This window comes from Electrona antarctica (genome assembly GCF_951216825.1).
Source record: "Electrona antarctica genome assembly, chromosome: 17".
In the NCBI taxonomy this organism is placed as follows: Eukaryota; Metazoa; Chordata; class Actinopteri; order Myctophiformes; family Myctophidae; genus Electrona; species Electrona antarctica.
This window is the reverse complement of record NC_136798.1, coordinates 9,770,061-9,791,033: the sequence shown is the minus strand read 5'-3', so window position 1 is coordinate 9,791,033 and position 20,973 is coordinate 9,770,061. Positions and strand designations below refer to the sequence as shown.

Below are 20,973 nucleotides of genomic sequence, written 5' to 3'. Positions count from 1 at the left end.
ATTTTTTAGGTTTGGTAGTTTAAGATCAGCTACACTCGCCCTTGTATTCAAGCTATGGGATTCGTTGACATACGGGAAGTAACCTTTAAAATATGTTGGGCATTTTTCCTTTAAGATTTTATAGACCATAATGAGTCTCAGTTGTTGTATTCTGCCTTCGACTGGAAGCCAATTTAACTCTCTAAAATGGTTAGCACCAATGTGGGTTCTTGGAGAGAGATACAGAACTACCCGCATTAGTTTATTTTGTGATGTCTGTAGCTTATTTTTGGTGTTTTTAGATATACCGCTGTACCAGGTTAGGCTTGTGTAATCAAAGTGACATTGGACTAATGCTGAGGCCAGTGTCCTCATAGTGGTTCTGTCTAGGAATTTGGCGATCCTGGCTAGGAACTTAGTCCTTGCGTGGATCTTGCCAATAACTGAGTGAGCCATCGATTCACTGGTCATGATCTGGTCTAGTGTGCAACCTAGATATGTGACAGATGTTTTCACCTGGAGTTTAACTCCGTTACATTCTACTGAAAAGTTGGATATCTCTCTTAAGTTGTGTCTTGAAGCAAAAACTATACATTCTGATTTACCCAAATGCAGGGATAACTTGTTATCACTTAACCATCTGTTGACTTTTTTTAACTCGTTTTCTAGAGAGCGACTAACTGTTTCCAAGCACTCACCTGTCACCAGTAGTGCAGAATCATCTGCGTACAAAAATAAAGGACATGAACAGGCTGCATCCATGTCATTTATGTAAAGCAAAAATAATAAGCATAATAGGTGCTATGTATCGACTAGTGTGACATATGCACATGTCCGGGGAGACCTCCTCTACAACACCACACTGTCCGCTAAACAGCAGAGGTGTAAAAATTAAATTGGCACACCATACAGCGAGGTGAAAGATAAAAAAATATCCCATTTCCAGACTAAAGTGAACTAAAGTGGACACTGGACAAAAATCCCTGCTATGTATCGACTAGTGTGACATATGCACATGTCCGGGGAGACCTCCTCTACAACACCACACTGTCCGCTAAGCAGCAGAGGTGTAAAACAAAAATTGGCACGCCATACAGCGAGGTGAAAGATAAAAAAATATCCCATTTCCAGACTAAAGTGAACTAAAGTGGTTTACACCTCTGCTGCTTAGCGGACAGTGTGGTGTTGTAGAGGTCTCCACGGACATGTGCGTATGTCACACTAGTCGATACATAGCAGGGATTTTTGTCCAGTGTCCACTTTAGTCTGGAAATGGGATGGTGTTTGACCTTTCACCTCGCTGTATGGCGTGCCAATTTTTGTTTTACACCTCTGCTGCTTAGCGGACAGTGTGGTGTTGTAGAGGAGGTCTCCACGGACATGTGCGTATGTCACACTAGTCGATACATAGCAGGGATTTTTGTCCAGTGTCCACTTTAGTTCACTTTAGTCTGGAAATGGGATGGTTTTTGACCTTTCACCTCGCTGTATGGTGTGCCAATTTAATTTTTACACCTCTGCTGCTTAGCGGACAGTGTGGTGTTGTAGAGGAGGTCTCCCCGGACATGTGCATATGTCACACTAGTCGATACATAGAAGGGATTTTTGTCCAGCATCCACTTTATAAAGTCCATGCACTCCAGTGCATAGACTTGGGCATTTATCCATTTAGATAACTTTTTTACGTTACCTTATTTTTACCTTACGTTACCTTATTTTTACACAGAAACATAATGTGCGTCTTCACAATAACTGTAATGTAATAATAATACTAATAATGTAATGTAATAATTATTTAATTAACGTCGATTTTATTCTGAAAGCAACCGGATGTCTTAAATTTGCTAGCTCTCAAACAGGAAGTTCTAGATTTGCCAACAAGACGGAGCCCAGCGACGGCACTAGCAGGACAGGACCAATGTCCGTCCGTGCCAGATAGCGCCGCGGCTCAGTGAATAGTTGACTGGACAGGTTCCATTACAAAACGTAATTTCCTCTCTTGCTTTACGGTACTAACGGTTGCCAGGCTTGTCCCAACATAGCTCAGTGGTTTTCAACCCTTTTCTTATCAAGGCCCATTATTTATTCAGCATTTGAGCCACGGACCACCATTTGATTACATTTAGCCTCTGCGACCAAAACTTTAAAATATTTTGTTGTCGTTGGATAAGATTTTGTCCACATTCCATGCTGTATTGATGTTGGTACCATTAGGAGAGATAACAGGCAAGCGATCAAAATAACAATTCTACATGATCTAATATTGTGGAGACTTGTACATTAACTAATGTAGATATTCAACAATAATTTAACTCGAGTAAAAATGAAACCATGGTTTTCATTTTACGCTCTAAAGAGGTGTAGGCTAGTGTCAAATTCGTTTTTAAACAAGTGCACACAAGGTGGTGAATGTGCATTTTGTCATAGTAAATTAGGTAATAGCATTTCTCTACTGTATACAGTATCAGTCAGAACCATAGAAATGATTCCCCCCCCCTCATGGAATTTGGACCCTGGGATATTGCCCACATTTCTACTCAATTACAAGTTGGACATTCAGCTCTTAACAGCTGAATGCCGATGGGGAATGCATGTGCTACAAAGTAATTAGGACAAGTAGCCAACAAAACTGGCATCCATCTAAATAGAAATACAGTACACCACATCCTTCAGACTGAGCCATCACTGGTTTCACATTGGCATCCGTGTGGGGATAAATAACTTTTATTGGACATTTACAGTTATTTTTAGTAGACAAAATGGCAACATGGGACCTATCAACAAGTTGGTATGAAAATCCACATTCAATCCTGCTTCTTGTATGTGCCACCACTATGGTCTGTGATACCACATTTCTCCTTGCATGGATTCTCAAAAAGTGTTAAAAAAAAGGATATAAAATTGAAACCAATGTGATCATGTATACAGAAATTGGAAAATACATGCATCTTTCCCTTCCATTGTTGTTCAAGTCCACCTTAAAACAGAAAATCAATGCAAGCTCTTATAAAGAACTGTAGGAGTTCAATCTGTATGCTAAGCAGCAGCAACACTTTGCACCACTCTTTCCACCCCAGATTCTTTGAGCTCCTTACATCTTTAGCCTATCCCCAGGCGTCCTGGTTGCCCACACTGATGTTGCTAGTGCTACTAGTACAGTTAGGGATGTTAATTAAAATGTCAGAAAAAGATTTAAAAAAACATGTGACTGTCCATTGAACATGAATAGGACATCTTAATTAAATGTGTTACAAAAAATGACATCTTGTGGGGGGAAAGAAAAAAAAACACAAATCACATCCCTGACCATACTGAATCAGCATAGGTTGCTGGGCAGACTCCCATCCACAACTCTTCCATTCCTTGTCTCTCCGACTCCCGCCTCCAATCCATTTTGTGTCTCAACAACAGTTTTCAATCTCAGTCCAGGTGTTGTAGAAGACCAGACCCAGAACCTTTCAGTCCGTCTCCATGTCACCTTGATGCGTCTCCTTGGACACCATGAGCCTCATAAGTTTGCCGTGGAGTTTCTCGATCTTCTTTACATCTTGTGCCTGATCTGTCTTGTACTGTAAACACTGAAGGAACAGATGGATACAAACACACACAGGGTCAGTGCCATGCACAGTACAGTGTACCAGGTGGAAAAGAAAAGCAACCGTTTCTCATAATGTGGTAACATCATGTAGACCAGGGGTCTTTAACAGGGGGTCCTCACAGTAACTACAGCTGATGGGGTCTGCCAAATCTTTGTGTTATGGGGAACATTAGCCAAAAACAGCCGATCATCTAACAATTAATTTGCAAGCTTGTAGATCGGATATTTTCTGTACAAAGCCAGTCAAGTTGACTAAATATTGAGAGTTTGAAATGTTGACTGTCTGAAAATACACATTAGGGAATATCCAAAGATAATGTTCACATATGTCAAACAAGTGACTTGTTTGACACATTATCTTTGGATATAGTCTATAAAGCCATATATGTAATCTATGAAAAAGTTCAATCTGCAGCACAAATAATACCATTTTGTGGGGATCCCTAGCTGCTTCATCACCTCAGCTAAGGGGTCCCTGGCCTAAAAAAAAGTTGAGGGCCCCTGATGTTTAAAAACATCTAGCTGTCCATCTCCTCTGGCCAACTCGGAAATTCAGCATGTTTCAACTTTGAGATGACATTTGCATATGTGAACACGATGTGGGAAAAACTTCTTTGTATGCACAACCCAACTTATTTTTTGTATTTCTTTTTTATCCCTCAATTTTGTAACCCATTTTGTCACCCCTGTGCCAATTATCTAATGTGATCCTGGGCTCTCTACACACACACCCTCCGCCAACCTAGTCCCCATATATGGGGGACATGGGGAGAGCAACGGACTTGAACTCATGCTTCCTTCCTGCCTGAGTGTCCAAGTTGCTCCTTTACACGTGACAGGGGGGAGTTTCCCTGGTTGGACGTAGCACGTGGAAGGAACACGTTATTCCAACCAGTTCCTTTCCCCTCCATCAGGCACCCCGGCTGGCCAGGGGGAGGCAGTTTGTTTAGAGACCAGGATTACTGCATGTTTTTGTGAGGGTACCTACCCTAGGGTAGGTTTTTAGCGAATAACAAAAGATGAATACAATACAAATCAGCAATTCTTCTGTAAAAGCAAGAATCACATGTTAGAATGTAATCTGGATTCTATTCAAGAATCGCAGTAGTCTAATCACTGTATATTTCTAGATTGTTGTAGACAGATATTTGATTGAATTGGAAGCCATTGCAACCAGTGCCGTGACTGCCGTCGCTACCTATACGCGCAATACACACTGTGCGTAGAGCAACACGCAGAGGGGGGCAACAAAATGTGCCAAGCCAACCCTCAAAAAAAAAAAATCTCTGCATCTCTGCCACATAATCACGAGTGGCTGTGTGTGCGTCCTCGCAAACAGCGAAAATAGACGATCTACATGAGGAAACAGTGCTCTCGTCGGGAGGGGGGGGGCAGCACAAATATTGTACGAGTAGGGCAACCTAATGGTCAGCTACGTCCCTGATTGCAACCGAAACTACAACATGCTGTGTGGGTAACGGTACCCTCACCCATAATCCATCTCGCCCTCGCTGTTTTCCACCGACCTCACGCCGACCGCTCTGAAGAATACAAGGTTCTTGTATTCTTTATTTTGTTTTACTGAGAATAAGGTTAGAAATAAGTTTAGGGTTAGGCATAGTTTTAACCATTTAATCATAATTTACTTAGGTTACTTTAGGAATACCAGGCTGAGCAGTTTCGCGACTTGTTTGGTAGAGTGTGAATCACATTGAGTGACAGAATCGGTCTGGTGTCTCTACTTATTAAGCACTGTGTGCAATAGTGTGTAATATGTGTGCAATAGTATAATAAATGACCAAAACGTTCATAATTATAGCCATACATAGTATTTATAATGAAATGCATCATTTATTAGGATTATATGGCCATATTATTGGGCTTGTTTTTTGAGGGGATATTTGGCTTATTTCTCTCACGAGAGTTGGCAACACTGCACACCGCTTATAACACGACACACTAGTAGTAGTTGAACATACGTTAAGAAGAATTATCGAAAAATAACCCAAGCTCACAACACGTCGCGATTCACGCAACATGAGCTTTGTATATTTGCTTATTCTTTTTAAGATTTCGCATATAATGACGTTCCCAAAACGGGGACGCTGTGGTTTAAACGGAGTGTTTTGTACGTGTGCTCACTAATTAAAAACACTTACCACGGCATCATCGGTTACTTTGATACACAGGTTTCCATCGCAGTGTCTGTACTTCATAACCACTCTGACCTGAAACAAGGAAAACAATCGACTAAGTCGTGAAGTGATTGAAAACTCTGGGGTTTCATATCACAATGTGTGGGTCAGTCAGTGCCATTAGCCGACAGGCTAGCCCACTAGCAAGACTCACAGGGGGAAACCGTGTCGTCTTACCTTCATAGGATCTGTCAAATACAGCTTTTCGGCTGCACGAGAGAACTCCTCCCAAGTCTGATAGTAAGGCATGATCTAAGTGAAATGTTATTCTTATGTGTTTTATATATTTGTTATTGTAGAAAAATCTGTTTAAATCTGTTCCTCTGGGTCGCTAAGTTCGGAACACCACATCAGCAGCAGCATGAAGTCAGCCAATCAACGTTAAGACACGACAACTGGGAACCGCATCCGGATCACGTTTTCAAAATAAAACTTTCTGAAGCAATGTCATTTAGCGTGTATCTCGCCGCTTCAGCGAACCTAACCCTGCATCACCGTCCAGACTTTACAGCGAGCCTATTTGGAATAAATAACGGAAATAAAATACATCCTATTAAGTGGGAGTAATGCATTATAAAACCCATCTAATGGAGTGGAAATGTCATTATTTGACAATACAATGTATGTGCTATAAACTTTTATTTCGAAAGATATTAACTTTAGTGGAAAACCCGGAAATAAAAACTCAAATATAAATACACTGAGGATCCCATGGGAGATCCTTATTATACCGCCCTCTGTCGGCTGTGTGCGGACACACGCACAGTCTCTTGAACTGATTGATTGATTGAAGTATTTATTAACAGTTTGGAGAATTACAGACAGTTAACTGTGGTCGACACCATAAAGCATTACACTCGTTTAAATAGGGTCCACCATTTTCAATTCATAACATTTAGAGACGTACAAATATACACTTATGTATAGCCAAAAACAGGAAATCTTCATAGGGGAGGTAAAAAGGGGGAAAAAACATACAGTGAGGGGAAAAAGGGGTGGGTGGGGGATTCAGATTTTACGGGGGCCAGTTTCGAATTGCAGCCGTCCGTAGGTGCCCTTTGAGAGTGGTTTTGAAGGAGTAAAGGAATTTGCATGTCTTAATGACTGTTGGTAGGGCGTTCAACATTTTGGTGGCATAGGAGCGAAATTAATTTAGTCCCTTGTTTGTGCCGAATCTGGGTTGCACACGGTTTGTTGAACCATTGCAAGATGCTCTGTCGTCAACCCTAAGCCATTCCAGCCTGTCAAAGTGGGCAGGGGTGAGGTGGGTTCGGGGAGTGAGATTTGCCTCCAGGATGGAACCTAGGTATGTAATTTCATCTTCTCGTGTGATAATATTGTCACCCACTTTAATCAAGAAGCCATCTGCCTTGCTGAGATTACTATTTGATCCAAAGAGAATGGATTCAGTTTTTCCCAGGTGTAAAGGTGTTTGTTATCAGCGAGCCAGGTGCAGATTCTACCGAGTTCAGAGCTGAGGGCCTTTTCAACCTGCAGTTTGGACTATCTGGACTCGGGGTGATGGAACACACAGCTGTCCAAAATCTCCCATTATTATATGTTCAATTGGGTTGAAATCTGGTCACTGACTGTGAGTATTCACATAATTTTCATACTCATACCATTCATACCATTTTGTGGCAGCGGTGGCTGAACGGTTTGCGGAGCGGTCTTGTTATCGGAAGGTCGCCAGTTCGAATCCCCGGACCGGCACGTTAAAATTACCACCGCTGAAGTGCCCTTGAGCAAGGCATTGAACCCCTACCATGAAATGTTCTATGAGCAGGTTCTGGCTGTAAACAAGCATCTCGAGCTTAGTCCATTCACCCTGGGTAAACAAAGAACTTGCTTTGCTTCAGTGACCCCTTGTGCCCTGTGGAAGGGGGCTGCATTGTCATCCTGGAAGAGACCGCTATCAGAATAGAAATGATATACGATAAAGGTTGAGGTTGAGTTGCAGTGACCATGACCCTTAAGCAAGGGATGACAAGTGGACCAAAAGCATGCCAGAAATAATCTCAGAGCCACTAAAGGGGTCCTCATGCCTGTTTGTTGTTCTGGTATAGCTACCAGGTGATCTGGCCACTTTTTTTTTTTTAATTAAAGGATGACTTATCCATCCATCCATCCATCAATCTTCAACCGCTTATCCGTAGTCAGGTCGTGGGGGCAACAGTTCCACCAGAGAGCTCCAGACTTCCCTCTCCAGAGCAACATTAGTAACTTCCTCCTGGGGGATCCCGAGGCGTTCCTGCATTGATTTTCAGCCACCTGTGGAATAGTTGGCTTTATGTTTTTTCTTTCATGTGGCACTAATACAAGAGCATCACAGCTAGAGTTCTCAATCTCTGCCCGAACCCGGCCCGGCCCGACCCGGCCCGACATTTTCGGGTAGGGCCGGGCCCAAAATGCACGATAATTAGTCGGGCCGGGCCGAGCCTCGGGCTTTGTGATTTTCCGTGATTTCTCTTTTTTTTTTTTTTTTATTATAACAAAAATAACAATTCTGTTGTTTGTGTAATGTATTTATTTAATATGAAGAGGGCTGAGCTGGTGAATGTTGGCGATTAACTTTTACAGTTTAGGCTATTATACTATATGTGACTGAAGGAGGAGGAGGCGATGATCAGCAGCAGGCAGCAGCGCACCAAAGTGACAGAATAGAACGGTGGTTGTTGAACTTGCTACCGCTGGCTGGCCTCTGGTTTGCCAACCAAATGAGCTGCTTACTGCTCAGCATCAACTATATAACTTAAGTTAACTTGCCATATGCTTAAATGTTTTATAAGACCATCGATTCATCCGCAATAGCTCGTTTTGGAAACGTCGGGGCTTAACGAGACACTGCTGTCTCGTTGAACCCAGCTGGGTGAATAAGCTAAATTAGGCTACCTAATCAACGTCACCACGGTAAATGCTCCATATAACTATGAAAGCGCCTGCATACACGTAATATAGTTACATGATGACCAAGCAATGTTACAGTCGTATCGCAGCGCGCTGTAGCCTACAGCTATTTAATTTCCCCATCGTAGCGCAGCGCGCCTGTTGTGTGCCCACTGCCCAAAATAAAAGATCTGCAAGCTGTCGACAGACTCGACACGCCATCGAGCGGCATGTTGATGGTTTGTATGTCTGTTATTTTGGTTAGGCAACGCACATTACGCGTGGTATGTGGGTTTGAGAGGCAATGATTAATGTAAACTATACAGTAACCTAGTAGATTATAGCCAAATTGACAATTGTCATAATATTGTATAGCTCTGTTCGGGACTGTTGCACAACGGTGAACGATGAAAAGGTTGCACTTTGTTAACGGGACAGTAGCCTATTGGACATAATTAACTGCGTCACTTCAGAGGATCGCTGCTACTTTGATTCAGAAGATGTTTACTCACCCCTGGAAATTGCTGGAAACCATTAGAATGTTGAAAATGGAACATTATCAGCCAATTAACGTGAGTTACATAAATCCTTTATTTCGGCGACTAGACTATTAGTGCGTTCTCTGACACGGTTGTCTCAATAATCCACGGCGCCGTGGCCATATAGTGGCATTTTTCTTTTTCCTTTTTTTTTCTCCACTCGGGTTTTTTCGGGTTTTCGGGCCTGACATTATGGTAATTGTTAGGGTCGGGCCGGGCCTCGGGCCGACCCAGTTAGGGTAGGGTAGGGCCGGGCCTTAATTTTCAGGCCCGATGAGAACTCTAATCACAGCCATCAAATGTGAGCTTAAACTAGAATTTCTATTTATCTATGGAATCTACTGTATGTCTTTCCCATAGATCGCAATTCAGATGTCACTTTAATTTCTGTTCTAGGTCTGCAACCTTTTTGACATGAAGTGCCATGTTTTTAACTTCTTGATAGTGTGCCATATCAACATTACATGATCTAATACACCAATCAAATACAAATTCCAACTGATTTTGATTGTCCATAGGCCTATCAATAACAACCTTTTTTAATATTTAATGATATTCTTTCCCATTAGCTATTGGACATGGTAATGATCATAGACTCTGAGTTGACAGGGAAATAGGGTAGCGGTCCGGTCGCCGGTGTTCTATCAAAAAGGCAAAAGCAATATATATTTTTTTTTTTACGTGTGTGTGTGTGTGTGTGTGTGTGTGTGTGTGTGTGTGTGTGTGTGTGTGTGTGTGTGTGTGTGTGTGTGTGTGTGTGTGTGTGTGTGTGTGTGTGTGTGTGTGAGCGTGTTTGTGTGTGAGCGTGCACAGTCGTGAGCTTAGTTAGCTTAGTTTTAAGTGTTGCTTGTGGAAAACTCAGACATGAGGTATTTCATGGCTTTCACAGCAGATGGCAGTAGGTGTTCAGGATTGTATTTTCATCCTTAATTGGGATATAAACTTTCAACCTGGTGTCCTATTTTCGGCAAACATTTTCAAAAGATAAATAGATAAAATAAAAATGAAAAATAGCAGACCTACAAGCTCACAGTGTACTTGTCGGCTATTTTAGCTATTGGTCACATGACAAATTATATATGGATTAAGTGGTTGAATGAAATAATTAATTGAACAGATTAGATTAGACCTGTGAATCCCATAACAAATCACTCTCTGAATTAGGTTAACCTTGATTCAGAGAGCCTGAAGCAGAGACTTCAAACTCTTAAATATCCAGAACCACTTGAACCCAGCCCAGCATCCCTATTCTGGGGGGAACAAAGTGCAGCAACATAAAGAAAGAATAGCACATAGTGTGATCTGTACCTTACCTGTGCTTAACAGGATTTTACACAATAAAATCCTGTAACCTCCATGAGTGAATTTAATCTGTAACTCTTGGAGTTACACAGTGAGTGAGGAATCACTTTTCATTAAAAATAAAATAAAATACCCTCCCCTTTAGACCTCCTCCCACGGGGAAACCCGATCCGGGTCACGGCACCAATGTAACACCCGGGATTCGAACTCGGGTCTCCCGCATGAAAGTCCAACATCTTAACCACTAGACCAAAGGGATATCCCTATGGACCAGGGGAGATATTAGACTTTTGAGGCCATCAGGCAGAGGCTCTGAGCCACTGCTACATGTATATGCAATCGAAATGACGCCACACAAATCGCATAAAGTGAGGCAACTTGGCTTTGTATACTGTCTGACATATTATACTAAAACCACAAGGGGCACACGCGCGCACACACACACACACACACACACACACACACACACACACACACACACACACACACACACACACACACACACACACACACACACACACACACACACACACACACACACACACACACAGCAGTGTGTATCAGACGGCTGGTGCCATGAACCACTCACATATAGCCTGACAGTCTCCTGTGACCACAGTGACATCACTGGTATGTTGGTTTCTTGCTGACATATAGATTAAAGCCTGAATGATGGCCAGGGTTGTCCTCTGTCCTCTTCCGGATTTAACTCTCTCTGTCTCTGTCTCTCTCTCTCTCTTACACACACACACACACACACACACACACACACACACACACACACACACACACACACACACACACACACACACACACACACACACACACACACACACGCCTCCTTAGGAAATCACAAGACTTGTGTCATGGGCCACCTGTGACAGGACATCAGCTTCTGAGTGGTGTTCCGCACCAGCTTGTCCGTAAAGTAAGGCTGTATACACTTTCACTGTACTGACATGAATGAAAACCTCCTTTTTTGTGGGCTTGAAAGATGTACACATGCAGTGCTTGCATGTTGATTACATCAGAACTCAGATGTTTTTGCCAATAGGCAATGCAAAGACGCAGGAATTCGTTTTGACAACAGCAAGCACAATAACAGTTTTAGGAGTAGGCCTATATTAGTTCCAGTTGTGTTTAAAATGTAAAAGGTACTGTAAGAAAGTAAAAAAAAAAAAAAAGCATCATTCAGTGTTTCCCCTTGCCAGAAGCTGAAGGAGCTTTCACGGCAGACCTGTGCACACGTGCATGCATGTGTTTTTATTTTATTTTTTGTAATGTTTTTGCAGTCTTTTGCGGTTGTTTGCTTACCACCTACTAAAAATCATACTCTGGTGGCTGGCCCACCACACAATAATGCATATAGGAGAAACACTGGCATTGTCCTAAATATAATATGGTGACAATCTCACAGTACAGAATCTCCTCACTGGTCAGCAAAAAAAGACCCTAACAGGAATCCTCATTCAAGGTTTCTTCGACTATGCATGCACTGCTGAAAGTTGGGGTACCATACAACCATTATAAGGCAAAATGTTCTAAATTTCATTATGCTTTAATTAAGTAGCATGTGACGTGTCAAACTAGGGTGTTTACATGATTCTGAATCCATTCCAAGCATTAGTTTTGCACGAAAAACACTCCTTGGGCTACAAATGGCCATAGCCGTCATCACAAATGTGATGAAGTCAGCACATTTGGGCATATTTGGGCAAGTGGCTATGGCCAAACTAGGGGGTCTATGGCCAAACCAGGGGTCAAACTAGTGGGTTTTCGTGATTCTGAATCCATTCCAAGCATTAGTTTTGCATGAAAAACACTCCTTTTTGGACAGAATCTGGAGGAGTAATATAAAAAAATGTGTTTTACAAAAGTCTGCCTCCTGGTGGCGCTATAACAGGCCGTTCTGGAGGTTCATCTTTGGCATCATGCAGGGAGTGTGTGTGCAAAATTTGGTCCAGGTTAATGGTGCTGGAGATTAGCTGTTAACAGATGGACGGACACACACACACAGACGGAGTGCAAAACATACTCTCTCCCCATGCCTTCGGCCTGGTGGAGACAAAAATCACCCCATTCAATCAATATGTGGTGGTTTACGTTGAACCAAAGGTCAAAGGTCAAATTTGACTTATTTTAATCTCTCTCTCTCTCTCTGAGAGAGATTCTCTCTCTCTCTCTGTGTGTGTGTGTGTGTGTGTGTGTGTGTGTGTGTGTGTGTGTGTGTGTGTGTTGATTGATTGATTGAAGAATTTATTAACAGTTTGCAGAATTACAGTACATTTCAAGCACAAACTCAATACAAAGGCTGTTAACTGTGAGTGGACGACCCAATTAAGCATTACACTTGTTTCCAATAGGGTCCACCATGTTCAAATCATCAAAACATTTAGAGACGTACAAATAGACACTTCTATAGACAGAACAGGAATTCATCATAATAATAATCATTATCCCCAATCCAACCCTTGGCGCTGAATGTCAAGCAGGGAGCGACTGAGTACCATTTTTATAGTCACCGGTATGACTCGGGCGGGGTTTGAACCCCCGACCTCCCAGTCTCACTTAGGGCGGACACTCTAACCACTAGGCCACTGAGACGGTGTGTGTGTGTGTGTCCATCAGATCAGTTGTCAGGGGCAACTTGTAGGCTACTACGTCTCTCTCTCTCTCTCCTCTCTCTCTCTCTCTCTCCTCTCTCTCTCTCTCTCTCCCCTACGTCCCACACGTTCCTCTCGTTGCGTCAATGAATGTAGAATCCTGCAGGCAGCAGCCAGCAAGCAGCAGCACCACCAGCAGCAGAACGGGCAACCTAGCGGCACGTTGCCGCGTCAAAAACCACCGGGAGGACCCCAACAACACAGGAACGTTACGTTTTGGTCAAATATCTTTCCCCAAATAAATAAAACGTCAGTTGCGGCGACGACGCGATGCACTAGATCATGTAGGATACGACATTTTTTTCCTTTTCTTTTTAAACTTTCTACTGGATAGCCTACAAACTGAGCCTTCTCGTCCAAACCCAAACGGCGTCCCATTGATATTCTTGCAGCCTAATCAAGCGGCGAACTTTTTCCTGAACTGCAGAACAAGGCGCTTGTCGTCTGTGTTCAAAGGAGTCTGCGATATATTTGCGTGACACCACTTCATCATGAGGTAAGAAACCTAAAAATGCTCTTCTTAATTTGATAATAACAGCGCACACTTGATTGCAGTAACGTGATGTGTGTTAACGTGGGGCTCAAGGCAGCACTTTCTGCCAGAAAGCTGCGCTACTTTGTTTCAACGGGCCCAACGGGGGGTAGAGTATACCCCAAGTTAGGGCGTTTATTTAACGCGCTTCTTATGTAATGTAGACTACTGACTGACTGACTGACTGACTGTCTAATCAATGGTGCATCCACAGCGGTTTGTATTGCAGTTGCCCACCGCAGTGATCTGTCTTGTCTTGCTTGCAGTGCGAAATGTTATACCTTCGTGCACGGTGCACAGTCAAGGATCCAGAATGTTCAGTTTCGAATACTGACGATTTCAGTGTATAAAAGTAAAAGCCTGTCAGTGACACTCTTTTATTGTAATTCAATGATGGCGTTGCAAGTTAACTGACATGTCTTAAACTCCTTTACATAAAGCTGTATACTGTAGCCTACTGTAGGGAAGGCATGGACTTATATGTAGCCTATATATTGGACTCTCGATTTTGACATTTTAGTCTAAATCTTAGGCTAGGACTTATGCATCATACTCGCATTTCTGACAATATCTAGCTACTTGCAGCTGGTTATATCTGCTGGCTCATTCCTGCTATATTCATACTGTCTCTTTGCATAAGAGAGATTAATTTTTAGCACCACCGATTACATGATGGCAGCATAAAGTATTTGATCATGCCATGTAATAATTCAAACACATCCCTTTGGACCAGAATCATTTTCTGGATGCCCCCCAGAGTGGCCCATACAGTACTCAAGAGAAGCAGTTGGTGTACTTTTGGCAGGCTTTTCGATGGCATGAACAATGGGGGTGGTGTTAGCCACTAAATGCTTCCCCATTCACTTAATTATAAAGACACACACACACACACACACACACACACACACACACACACACACACACACACACACACTGGTTATTCAGTAATGAAGTTTTTGTTTTTGGAAAATTCCTAGAGAAGGCATGGCAGTTACGTTGGAGAACGATGTATCCATGAGTAACTGTCTATTTGTGTATATGTATCATTATATATGTACAATTTTGTGAGTGTCTTGTAAGCCTGTGCGGGCTGGGCATCTTATGATGTAGGACACTTTAATAAAAACTATCACACACACACACACACACACACACACACACACACACACACACACACACACACACACACACACACACACACACACGAGCGGTTGCTCATGGATATTATGCGAAATGCCCAACAGTAAATGGGTTGTTTATAGTCATTTGGTTGTTAAAAGCTCATGCACCCTTGAGACAGCATGCCATGTGTCACAGGTGTATACATGTCAGACCACACCTCTAATACAAATGCTGACATTGACTTAACTTCACTGTTAAGGAAGCGGTAATCTGAGCAGAACGTTGGTATCAGGCGATATAGGATACTGGGCAGACACTGGGTTGTTATATCCAGCCTAAATCGTTCCAGTCTAAAGCACACTATACTGATTAAAATTAACTTGTTAAAGGAAATGATGTAGTAAAATGTCCCGGCTAGGACCCAACTAAAAGACTACCCCTGGGTCCCGGGACCCATTACATTGAAAACCTATTTACATCACTGTGTATATTTCAGTTTTATCAAGTAGTTTGTATTGACCATAAAGTCATTACCCTGTTTCCCAAAGTGGGGTCCGGGGACCCCCAGGGGTACTTGAGGGAGATCCAGGGGGGACCCAGCTAAATGATAATTTGGAACCAAATGGACCCTTATGGGTCCATTTGGTTCCATTTGTACACTCTCAGAGTTAAATTAGCATTGATTTTACAATATAAATTGGGGGTCCCAGAGATAGAAATATCATTAAATGGGGGTCCATAGACTAATGTATGTGAAACTGGGGGTCCTTGAAATGAAACAGGTTGAGAATCACTGCTAGAGCCGTCAAAATCTTCTCTTATTGGGGTCCCTGTCATATTTTTTCAAATTGGGCTCCGCGGGCTAATGAGTGTCAATTTGGGGGTCCTTGACATGAAAAAGTTTGGGAACCACTGCCCTATAGCAAATAAGACAATATCATTTGATTATAGGACTTAGTAGTAGGCCACTTCTTCTGTGTCCTGTCCCACTTTCGGATCCTCATCTTATTTAGAAACATGGCTGTAGGATGTTCATTTGTTCCTGTGATGAGAGCAGGAACATTTCTGAGCCCTTAATTGTTTCCCAGACTGATTGTGGTGGGTGGGTGCTGTTTATATATTCTGTACTCGGATGCTCAAGAATCATGTGAAACTAAATAATCTCAAACGACTGGCATACTATGTAGCGTATCAAAATCAAGGAGATGGGTCGCACACACCAAGACTGTGGTTCAGAAAGTTTTATTTCAAACCATAGGGACAAACGTTTCGGCTATCCAGCCTTGTGTGACACTGATGAAGGCGGGTGAAGGCTGGATAGCCGAAACGTTTGTCCCTATGGTTTGAAATAAAACTTTTTGAACCACAGTCTTGGTGTGTGCGACCCATCTCCTTGATTTTGATATGTTTTGAATCGGGTGGCGCACCTACAGTCAGCGCGGTGGTCATATGAAGATTGATACTATGTAGCGTAGCCTTTAACGGAAGGAATTACTTCAGTTGGTAATAGGTAGGCCTACTTGTCTTGGTACCATTGAGCATGCGTGCACTGCTGATTCAAAATATGTTTTATTGAAAGTTGATATTGGTAATTAAATTGTTACTTGCTGTGCATTCTTGTTAGGCACAAATTATTTAGTGATCCTAACATTATTTAAGATTGTTGACACGTTGTTTTTATCAGGGTTCCCACGGTCATGAAATTCCTGGAAACATTTTCCAGTCCTGGAAAAAATAGTTGGCTATGCATTGTATTTTTGTTTTGTTAATAAAAAACTGTTTCCAAAACATGTATAACATTACACAAAATATGTAACATAAGTTGTTATTCGCCAAACGTGCAGCGTGATTGCAGCCCAATATGTACCAGTATGTGACAAAAATAACAGATCTACAAGCTCACAACGTGCTGCAGCGTGATCCTATGCCCTAGGATACTGTAGGTGGTGTAGCAAAACATTTGGCACAAAATTTGGAATAGAATTATAGCATTCTATATTCAATGCTTTATTGTTGCTTCACTGCCTGTCTTTGGGCATTGCACATAGGAGTAAGAGACTCATTATTGCACTGAATGATTGTTATATAGGCCTGAAAATGGGGTTAGATACTCTGGAAAGGTTTTGGAAATTAATTGGTAAAACTGTGTGGGAACCCTGTTTTATTCACTGCCAAGTGACACATAGAATTTATTTATGTCTTCCTTTATGGGCTTTGCAGGAAACACACAAGAAATGTTTACAAACTATATAGGAAATGTTTACTAAAGATGATACTAATGCCAGATTCTTGGGTCGAATTTTGGAATCCTAGAAGTCTACCAAAATGTTTTACCTACATTATATTGTGTATTTATATATACAAAATTCTAATGTTCAAAAACTTTGATTTGATTATAAGTTTCTGTTTCAGAACATTTAACTGAACACTTAAGCTCTGTTAAAAATGGTGAGATGAAAGGCGATCTACAAGCTGTCACGCTCATGTTTCGCAACATGACACTTTGAACTTGTAAATCAGCTATTTTTGAATGCCTGTTTGGTCTGTGGAGTGGAGTGGACCTCTTTGTCAGCCATGACCATTGCTTGGTGGCGTGTGAGCCGTCTTCTCCATGGCATGTAGTTAAAGACTTAGTTCATATATCACCACAGCTTCTATGGAGTTGCATGACCCAGACTTTCGGATCCATGACTCGCCATTGTGTTGTGCGAGTGCATGTAAGCCAGTGAAAGGCAGGGAAACATGCAGTCAGTGGGGGCTGCCCCCTTTTTTTAAAGAAAGCCTTAATTGGGTCCAGCTGTTGCAATCTTTCTATAAACCAAACTGTGGTTAACAATAGCCTCGGCTGTGCCTGTTCCAGAATGGAAACCGCTGAAGTTGTTTGGTGTGATTATTACATTGTCGCTTTTCATCTTAGTCATGCCATTCCTCTGCTCTCCATTTATGTATGTCGTTATTGCGGCTTATTGTCTGAGGAACCAAAACGAGTAAATGTACCCATATACAAAGCCAGTGTTGAGTTATCTTTGTTTATGATACTTTTAAAGGCATAATATGTAACTTTGCCCTGTGTTTAACTAACAAACCAATAAATATATAAATATATTTTTATCCATCCTCCATTTTTACCAGCCACTAGTAGCCAGTAGTTTGGTGTGTGGTGTTTACCTGTAGATACACACTGCCCTTTCTCTGTATTTTGGTTTGTTTTTGGTAGACAGGTAATTCTTTGGCCTACAAAAACAAACACCAAAATACATACACATACAATGGGGGGGGCTTCCTTTTATTGATATAGGTATACAGTAGACTGACAGTAAATGGGGAGGGGGGTGATATGCAGCAACGGTCGTCAGGATTGGGATTCAAGCCTGCGACACGCCAGGCATGTGTTTCTGCAGGTAAACACCACCACACTAACTCCAGTGGCTGATGACTGCTAAGGCCTATAGAGGGAAATTATGGGTAAAAAATTATATATAGTTTTTTTTTTTATGTAAACAAAGGGAAAAGTCACTATGCCTTTTTAAAGGTAGCTCTCCAGTCTCCACCAACCTCACATTAACCTAACGATGGGAATAATGGGATGTTTTATATGATTTTATCCATCACCCTCCAGTCCTAACATGAGCAGTACAAGAGAAATATTGATGCGTTTCCGTTTCGTGGACAACAGGTGTGTCTTATGTTTTAGTGTCTAGATTTCCCAGCTGCCCACAGCTGATTCACTCATGGCCCTTGGGTGTGTCTGTCATAAGGCTACTGCACTGTTGAATCGCAGACAATAATACTCTAGTTAACCACTTAAACCCTACACTTATTTGACCGGAGTCGCCCAGGGCTCTAAACTAGGACATCTCCTGTTTTCGCCCCACTAAATATCCCCGCAGGAAATTGCCGATCTTCTACAATGCATGTGAGCTGTTAGATCTATTTTCAGTGAATGTTTTCCCTAGACCCCAGGGTTCAAACTGGTTAAAAGTGCTGTATATGTCCTCTCAATAGATGAATAATGAATTAATTAAATCTTCCACTTGGCAAAAACATCACAAAAAATCACACCTGTGTGACGTGAGCGCTGTTATCATCGTACATCATCATACATCATCTCATTTCAGCCAATCACAATGTTTGTGTTACGCAATGTTTGTGTTCACACAAACACTCAAAATTGTCCATTGTCAATGGCATTTAACATTTAAAAATGTTCAGGACAAAATCAAGGTCTGGCAACGCAACAAGACTATGGAAATGTTATAATGTACCGGACTACCGGTATTTCATATTTTGAAAAATAATTCTACAAATGTGTACCTTCGAATCGAGGCACTGAAGGGTTCCCTTTTTCACTATTTTACCAGACAGAAGATGGTTGGTTATATATCTCCACAAGCGGCCCAGCTAGCCTCCACATTATCAGACACAGCCAATGGTTACGACTCCAAGTATGGCAGGTGGCTGCCATTCAATTCTTATTCAGAGTCTGGTGGCTCAGCCAGTTGGTGTGCTGGTCGCATGCTCCTTGTGGATTGCGGTGACCTGGGTGTTAGGCCAAATCCTATCCGGACATCATATATACGCGATATATGATCCCACTGTCTCCCACTCTCCCTGCCCTCATTTTCCTGTCTCTCTACACTCTTAAAATGCCACCCAAAAATCTTTAAAATGATTTGTATCCTGCGTGAAAGGGAACAGTAACGCCTGATTTATACTTAGTTGTGCACCGGTGTCAATTTGTAAGTATATAAATCAGGGCAGGCTTGCTTAATGTCGATGCTAGGGTTATTGGCCTGTCCCAACCAACCTTCTATCTATCGTTCCCACCCTTCTTGTATCACTAGTATGTAGGCCACATGTACCTTCCTATGGAAGATTCTTAAACTATGAAGATGACAATATAAGAGCATGCAGACTGGTCCTCTGTGTTGTGTCACACTGCACTTAACGCTGATGTCAGCTTATCTAAGGCTAGTAGATAAGCCGCGTCACCAGGGTGACCGACACTGTAAAGTGGCACGGTAACGAGCCATGACAACTGCTGAAAGGCCTCTTGCCTCCCTGGTGACATAGTTTAACGTCACAGATAAATGACGGGACCTAGAATGAAGGCCAGGCGACTTCTTGCCATTGGCTGCAACCTGACTGTACACCCAATTTGGCATTCAAATTAAAATGACTCAGAATTAGCCAGGAGTCTGATCAGGAATGCCTTTTTCCTTTTTGGTCATGGGGGGTGGGGTCATTCTGGTTGTGAATTGCGACCATCTGCTCGTCACTGTCTTCTGCTCCTGTCTGTCTATTTGGCTTTTTCTTTAAAAGTCTTAGACTTATGTCTGGCAATATCCTAGACTGGAAGTTTTAATGTTTTAAACTTAGACTTATGTCTGGCAATATCCTAGACTGGAAGTTTTAACCTTTTAAACTTTAGATGGATGCCCAATGGCAATAAAAAAACGATACATCATCTTGAACATTTTGCATGATTATGTTTTGTTTTTTGGTCACCTTCGTCTTGAACTTTATGTTTGTTTTTTTCTCTTATCAGTCCATTTTCCACAGCCTCCTTGGGACTCAGTAAATTGACCTGCAATGTCATAGAGTGGTGGCAGTATACTGCTAGCGCTTAGAGGCAAATGAAAGACTAGCATACATTTCTGTACAAAAGGCATTTTATCTAATCTAGTCACCTAACTAACAAACCACCTGACCTGACTTTAATGGCCACATGAAGGATTAACATAAATTTAACCCATTTGGCTTTCATATAAAATAGATTTGCTTGACCATGAGCTTATAGATATAGCTTATGTATGTGGAAGTTGGTGTTTGCCAAGCTCTAGAAATATCCAGCCATCTGTGTGTGTGTGTCAGAGAATATATGAGTGATAGAAGTGTTGTTTGTCGAAGCTATGAAGCCTGCTTGCTTGCCAGGCTGTGGGTTTGGTGTGTTGGTGCCAGTGACATCACTTTACTAGAATGTACAGAAGCATGGAATGCTTGGAAACGACGGCGAGGTGCTGAGTATTTACATGGGGAAGCGTTGTCTGGCTCAGAGCACATTGATCATTGTAGAGGATGCACGCATGTGTGTGTTATGCCATTATACTTGCTGTGTCCATGTACTGTACAGTAATCTTGACTGTCCGCGACCACG

At 42.0% G+C, this 20,973-nt stretch overlaps 2 protein-coding genes across 2 annotated transcripts in view; one reads left to right on the top strand and one right to left on the bottom strand.

The window, feature by feature from the left end:
- Positions 1–2,687: 2,687 nt before the first annotated feature.
- Positions 2,688–6,181, bottom strand: srp9 (signal recognition particle 9). Its single transcript, XM_079526121.1, has 3 exons — positions 5,950–6,181; positions 5,737–5,805; positions 2,688–3,557 (listed from the first exon to the last, which is right to left on the bottom strand). The coding sequence occupies exons 1-3, from the start codon at positions 6,019–6,021 to the stop codon at positions 3,438–3,440; spliced, it is 261 nt and encodes an 86-aa protein (XP_079382247.1). The 5' UTR covers positions 6,022–6,181; the 3' UTR covers positions 2,688–3,437.
- Positions 6,182–13,212: 7,031 nt separating this feature from the next.
- enah (ENAH actin regulator) overlaps positions 13,213–20,973 on the top strand; it is a 161,295-nt gene continuing 153,534 nt past the window's right edge. Inside the window, exon 1 of the mRNA XM_079525390.1 lies at positions 13,213–13,658. Coding sequence (XP_079381516.1) covers positions 13,654–13,658 — 5 coding nt within the window. The 5' untranslated portion in view covers positions 13,213–13,653. The remainder of the gene's footprint in view (positions 13,659–20,973) is intronic.

What these genes read in the sequence shown, in the direction of transcription:
- srp9 (XM_079526121.1), bottom strand. Translation starts at nt 6,021, where the DNA reads ATGCCTTACTATCAGACTTGGGAGGAGTTCTCTCGTGCAGCCGAAAAG. An exon ending in ATTTGACAGATCCTATGAAG is followed by an intron (nt 5,806 to 5,949) that starts GTAAGACGACAC and finishes TCCTTGTTTCAG; the next exon opens with GTCAGAGTGGTTATGAAGTA. An exon ending in AAGTAACCGATGATGCCGTG is followed by an intron (nt 3,558 to 5,736) that starts GTAAGTGTTTTT and finishes CTGTTCCTTCAG; the next exon opens with TGTTTACAGTACAAGACAGA.